The following is a 6,846-nucleotide window of genomic DNA, read 5'->3' as shown; positions in this document are numbered from 1 at the left end:
TTAACCTCCTTCACTCCACTGATATAGAACTCATAAGGATTTGACCTTTACACAGTTGTGAAATCTGGTTGTTGCCTTTGCAACTGATGTCTGATCTCTGAGCCCTGCCCTAATGACCAACCTGCAGTACATAAGAGCATAATAAATAACTGTAATACTCCTTTAAGTTTTCCAGTGGTCTATTACACAGCCACAGTAACTGGAAACCTGTTTCTTTTTGGGTTACTTAAAACATTGTGTGTGTGTGTGTGTGTGTGTGTGTGTTTTACTCTAGAGAATATGTACCTGAGAAGTCTAGCTCTTGGTTAAAAACTTATGTGTGATTTTCCAGAACTGACCATAAGCAATTACAAAGGCTTTATTTTTCTTTTTAATTTTATTTATTTATTCATGAGAGACACACACAGAGAGAGGGGCAGAGACATAGGGAGAGGGAGAAGCAGGCTCCATGCAGGGAGCCCGACGTGGGACTCGATCCTGGGTCTCCAGGATCAGGCCCTGGGCTGAAGGTGGTGCTAAACCGCTGAGCCACCAGGGCTGCCTTATAAAGGCTTTAGTTGGTAGGAATCATGGTGAAATGCTGACCTTCTAGCACCAGACTTTGGGTACAGCCAGTGCACGGCAGTCTCTGGAAAAAGTTGTTGTCAAGGACGCAGGCCACTTAGTGGTTACTGGTCTTCATTGTTACTAGTCATACAGGCCCATCATGTTCTCATATTTGCCTTCCCAGGTACCTTCACTCTCATTATCATTACATGTATCATCAGGCCATTGTTCAAGGTCCAAAGTCTTCTCCAGACATGTGTGCTGAGGTCTCTTTATTCAAGGACCAGGGCTTCTTGAAGATACTTTCTTTCACTCTGACCTAGCACCCAGTTCCTTACTACTGCTAGCCCTTTCCCCTTGTTCTACTGTGACCTCAGAACTGCTAGATCCTTGGTTTGGGGCCGCTGCAACAGTGAACCCACCCACCTGGCGGACCACCCAACTTCAGACCCTTGATCCTCGTCTTGACCAGGCACTTTCTCCCATCACAGTAAGTGATTAAAGGTTTGACTCTTATTTTTGGCTTGTTGCTTTCATCAGCTACTCTGATACCCAATCTGATCAGCTTTCTAGATTTTCCCAGGCTCAGCTGAGCTCCTAATAGTACCTTTAAGTCATTACGGTTTGCCTGCAAATAATCTTGTGTTGCTTGAAAAATAGTAAGTAATATGATAATCTTGCAACAGTATAATTTTATTTACTCCATTCCCACTGTTTTGTCATTATATGCTATTTCTATGTATTCTATAAACTCACAAGACATTGTTATTGTTTTTAAAGTATTTTTTAAAGATTTTATTTATTCATAAGAGGCACACAGAGAGAGTCAGAGACACAGGCAGAGGGAGAAACAGGCTCCTTGCAAGGAGCCCAGCGTGGGACTCGATCCCGGGACCAGGATCACACCCTGAGCCAAAGGCAGACGTTCAACCGCTGAGCCACTCAGGTGTCCCTGTTTTTAAAGTCTTTTAATTGCATTTAAATTCACACATATATGTGTGTGTACATGTTAAAGATTTTTAAGATTGTATTTTTTATTTGAGAGAGCGAGAGAGCACAAGAAGGGGAGGGGAAGAGGGAGAGGGACAAGCAGACACCTCACTGAGAAGGGTGCCTGACCCCAGGACCCTGAGATCAGGATCTCAGGAGCCTTAAGACCCCAGGACATAAGATGAAGTCAGATACTCACCCAGGAGTCCCATATTCAAGATATTTTTAACTGTACTTCTATAATTACCCCCCCCCTTTTTTTTTTAATAATTACCATTTTTGTGGTCTTCATCCTTTCCCAAAGATCCAGTTCCATCTGGTCAAATTTCCCCTCAAGATCTCAACATTTCTTACAATGCTGGTCTACGACAGACATAATCTCTCTCATTTCCCTACCCTCTGGAAATATCTTTATTTTGCCTTCATTCTTCAAGTGTATTTTTGTTAGATAGAGAATCTGAGTTTTGTTCTTTTCCTTTAAGCATTGAAAAAATTTACCATCTTCTGGTTTCCAATTGTTTGTGATGGGAAGTCAAATATTTATATTGTTCATGTGCTCGCTTCGGCAGCATATATATGTATATTGTTTGTTCTTCTATATGTAATGTTTCCATTTTGCTCTGGCTGTTTTTAATATTTGCGTTTTGTATTTTATTATTATCAGTTTGACTACAATGCCATCATTGTGGTATTCTTAGTGTTTGTCCTCCTGAATTTCTTGCAATTGTGGCAAGATATTTTTCAACAATTTTGGGAAAATTTTTGCCAGATAATTTTAAAATTATTTTTAAAACTATTTCTTCTGTTTCTCTCTATCCTTTCTTTCTGAAGCACCAATTACACATATATTAAAGTATTTGATATTGTCTTCGCATCTCAAGCACTCTGTTTTTCTCGTATATCCTTTTTTCTCTTTTGCTGTTTAGTTTGGCTCCTTTCAGTTGAGCTGTTTTTACATTTGCTGGTTCTGTATTCTGCTGTTTTGAGTCTTCTATGAAGTCTGTCTAGTAATTCTTCATTTCTGCTATTGTATTTTTTATTTCTAGCTTTTCCATTTGGTTCTTCTTTACAGCTTTCATGCTCAGATGAAATTCCTCAATCTTTTCATGTATCTGCCTTTTCTACTTTATCCTTTAGCATTTTTATCATAGTTATTATTTTTTATTTTTTAAAATTTTAAAAGATTTTATTTATTTGACAGTGAGAGAGAGAGAGAGAGAAAGCAAAGGAAGTGGAAAAGGGAGAGGGAGAACCAGGCTTCCCACTGTGTAGGGCTGGATCCCAGGATCCTGGGATCATGACTTTAACTGAAGGCAGATGCTTAACTGGTTGAGCCACCCAGGTGTCTCATAGCTATCTTTTTTAAATTAAACTTTTATTTTGAGATAATGGTAGATTCACCACACCTGTAAGAAATAATACAGATAGACCACATGTATGCTTTACCCAGTTTCCCCTAATAGTAAAATCTTACAAAACTGTAGGATTTCACAAGGATATTGACCTTGGTATAATCAGTATTTAGAATATTCTATGATCACAAGGATTCCTCATGGTATCCTTTTTTTAGCCATCTCTCATCCAACCCAGTCCCTGAACCTTAGCAACCACTAATCTGTTCTCCATTTCTCTCATTTCAAAAATGTTATATAAATGGAATCATACAGTGTGGAATCATTTGGGAGTGGCTTTTTTATTTAGCATAATTACCTTGTGATTCCTCCAAGTTATTGTATATATCAATAATTCAATTATTATTTTTTCTTTTTTTTCTGAATGGTTGTTTCAAAGTTCCTGTCTAATCTGCACCTCTTCCTACTGACTTTTCATTCTCATCCTTATCATGAGACAATTTTCTTGCTTCTGTTGGGTCTTATAATCTTTTTAAATCATACTTCAGATATTTCATATAAAAGAAATGACTAGAATAAGTAATATTTACCTCAAGAAAAGAGCAGAGCCCTACTTTGTCAGAATGTTAGAATTAAGGGCTGAACAAATCTGACCTGTGGTCTGGGCTTTGTTGCAGCTTTTTCTTATTCAGTGCGCCACTGGTGTCAAATATTTTGGGGTATGTGATTAGGCCTTCTCATCAGAAGAAACTGGGATCTAAGCATTGCTGAACTTCTGGAGGAGATACCTTTGTTTTTGTTTTTTTGTTTTTTTTATGGCCATGTTGCTAGCTTTTCTAACTGTAGGATATGTCTCTCTGATTCATAATTCTTCTAGAAGGAGAGTCTAAGGAAATTTCTTTGCTCTGAAGTCTTACTCTCGGCTTTCTGAGCCTAGGAAAAGCTCTTTATTTTGCTATTCTCCCCCATGCTTTGGAAGTTAGCTGCTGTGCTTCATACAAAGACCTGTAATGCCTCAGATAGATTTCTCTAGGCTCATGTCTCTGCGCCCATTCTTTGAAGTATTGTCCTAGAGCACATGGCCAAGTCCTAAAGAGTTGGCACTTGGAGAAGGACTCTGGCTAGAGTTTCTCAGAATCCTAAACCATCAAACCAGCTTGCACATTTCCATTAAAAGTGCATTAAACTTTCTATTGATTTCTCCTTATTTTTCTTTATGGGGGATTCTTTTTTGCTGCTTTATCATAGATCAAAGTCATTTGGTAGAAAAGAAAGTTTTCTCTCTCCGAGGAGGAACTTAGCACTCATTGGAGTTTAATTCATTCAGATTCCTGGCAATCTAATGAGTTTAAGAAAACAAAACAAAACAAAAAATTGATTTTGTATTTATCCAGATAAGTTCAGTAGAATGGGAACAATGGTCATTTTTGTGGCTTTCTTCACACTAACCAAAAAGAGAAGGGCATTCCTTAACCTTTAAGAGGGAGATTATGAAAAGCTTAGCAAATATTTGTGTAGCTGAAGGTCTTGTCAGCATTTGTTTTTTCTTGGGATTGGTTAAGCCTATTTATGAAACTGTATTTTTTCTTTAGGGAGTGATACATATGTCAGCCTCCTTGTTCTCCCCAAAGATTTTGTCCTCATTCTTTTGAGAAGATTTGCCTGTTTTTTTATGCTCTGTTAGAGGTGAATTCTTAGATGCCAGGCATTTTGTTTGTAGGACTTGGGGAGGGGATTAGTAGTGGAGTTACCAGCTCCATACACATGGATGTTTAACAAATCCCTGTTTTCTTTTTCAAAAGATTTTTATTTATTTATTTACTTGAGAGAGTGAAAAAGAGACCATGAACAGGGTGAGGGGCAGAAGGAAAGGGGCAAACAGACTACATGCTGAGTGCAGAGCCCAATGCGGGACTCAGTCCCAGCACTCTGAGATCATGACCTGAGCCCAAATCAAGAATTGGACACTTTAACTGATGAGTCACCCAGGCACCCCAATGAATTCCATTTTCAGTTGCACATTTCCCTCTTAATCCTCCACTGCACCTAATTTTTCAAGAGTTCTAGATGGCCAATTGTGATATCTTCCTTCATGCATATTTGGCTGATGCTTCCTCCACTCTGGCTCATAATTACTATAAAGCTTATCTATCTGTTTCATATCTTCTGCAAATTTGCCAAAAGCTCTCAGGTATCTTGCATTCGAAGATTGTATCAGGATATTTGCTAAATAACTGGAAAATTAGAGCTGAATCCAAGCAGTCTGGTTCCTGGTCCAGTTCACCTTTCATTATAACTTTTTCACTACCTTATTTTATTCTCATTTACATACATATTCTCATATATATATATATTTTCTAATATATACATATAATTTTTTAATCCAGGTTTTACGGCAAACATTACTGAGAATCATCCAAAGTGTCACATTGTGATGATGATTCAGCTGACAGCTACCCCCACAAGTGCACTTATTGATGAGCCAGTGCATATCCGAGCTACAGGCCTGCCTCCCTTCCAGATAGTGGTTCTTCAGGCAACACTGAAAGATGAAATGGGGAACCTGTTTCATTCTCATGCCTACTATAAGGCTAATGAAGTTGGTGAGGTAGACTTGGAGCGTGCCCCTTCACTTGGAGGTGACTATGTAGGAGTCCACCCTATGGGTCTCTTTTGGTCCTTGAAACCTGAAAATATTTTAACTAAATTGTTGAAAAGAGATGTGATGAGTAGCCCCTTCCTGGTCCAAATAAAACTTTATGATTCAAATTTACCATTAATTCACATCCCCACCACTGCTCCAAAAGTCAGCCTGACTTTGGAAAGGTGGTACACAGCGCCTGGTACCAAACGGATCCAAGTTCGAGAAGGCCACATTCGGGGAACCCTCTTTCTCCCTCCTGGTGAGTAGAATTAACCTGATTACTGTCATCCTTGTATTTCTTCTTTTGAATGCCTAATCCTTCTGGAGGTTTAACTTGCATATGGATGTACATAGTGTAGTCCTTTCCAGCCTTATAATCAGGGCTAACTCTGGGTCAGAACAAGAATATGGTGATGCCCTATTCCAACTCAAGTTTGATCTCAACAGTTCTGGAGTTTGTCTAAGGATAAGATACATGTAGGATATGGAGTCTCTGCATTATGGGATTTCCATAGCTTTGGATTTATGTGAAATCCATCTGTATTGAAGCCTGGCTATCAGAAAAGCCATGTCTTGATATTGTGGAAGTGTGTCTCAGCTTCTTTTGGGGTTTCTGTTTTGTCTGAGTTTCAATTTAGGTATAGGTCATTGCATGCAATAAGATGATGATATAATGGACTAAAATACTGCAATAAATATAGAGGGTTCAAAGAAACTCGATACCCTCTTCTTCCACAAATATTGTATATTTATAGAATATCCCGTAAATCCACAGCTAATACAACACACTCCCTAATGGCTATAAAACTTACCAGAATACTCAGTTTCCCACAGTGATTTCCACATATTAATAAGTTGTTCAAAACATCTACTGGTACATTTCTCAGGGCTTATCGTGGGACTGGATGAAGCAAAGTTAATTTCCCAGAAGTAGCCGTTGGTGGGTCCAGGTTTCAGGTGTGTCTGAGGTTCTCTTCTTCAGAACATGAGCTTTGATCTGGGACACAGCCATCATTATCACCAGGATGTATTGCCTCTCTCTCTGCTTTTAAAAACATAATCACCTTGTAGAAGTAAGATGGGTAAAGGAAGCCTGAAGTATTAGAGGTGGTTTCTGACAACATAGAGTTATAAATGATGTAGTAGGAATAAAAGCTTCCCTTTCCAAAATTGTAATGACCCATGCAGTTGTTTGGATAAATTTCAATATTTTTACACCCAGTAATTAGCACATAGATAACATTACTGCATGTTAGGACTGGGAAGTGGGGGATATACAAGAGGGCTGAGCTTCATCGGGCCAAAAGTGACTGA

The 6,846-nt window shown here is 38.7% G+C and overlaps 1 protein-coding gene across 1 annotated transcript in view; it reads left to right on the top strand.

The window, feature by feature from the left end:
- The first annotated feature begins 525 nt into the window (after positions 1 to 525).
- Positions 526 to 6,846, top strand: part of LOC112649972 (bile acid-CoA:amino acid N-acyltransferase-like) — a 13,526-nt gene continuing 7,205 nt past the window's right edge. Inside the window, exons 1-2 of the mRNA XM_035696663.2 lie at positions 526 to 1,036; positions 5,276 to 5,791. Of these exons, the coding sequence (XP_035552556.1) occupies positions 5,323 to 5,791 (469 nt within the window). The 5' untranslated portion in view covers positions 526 to 1,036; positions 5,276 to 5,322. The remainder of the gene's footprint in view (positions 1,037 to 5,275; positions 5,792 to 6,846) is intronic.

The sequence above is a fragment of the Canis lupus genome, chromosome 11 (genome assembly GCF_003254725.2).
Source record: "Canis lupus dingo isolate Sandy chromosome 11, ASM325472v2, whole genome shotgun sequence".
Lineage (NCBI taxonomy): Eukaryota > Metazoa > Chordata > Mammalia > Carnivora > Canidae > Canis > Canis lupus.
The sequence above is the reverse complement of the archived record's forward strand: the minus strand, read 5'-3'. Positions and strand labels throughout refer to the sequence as shown.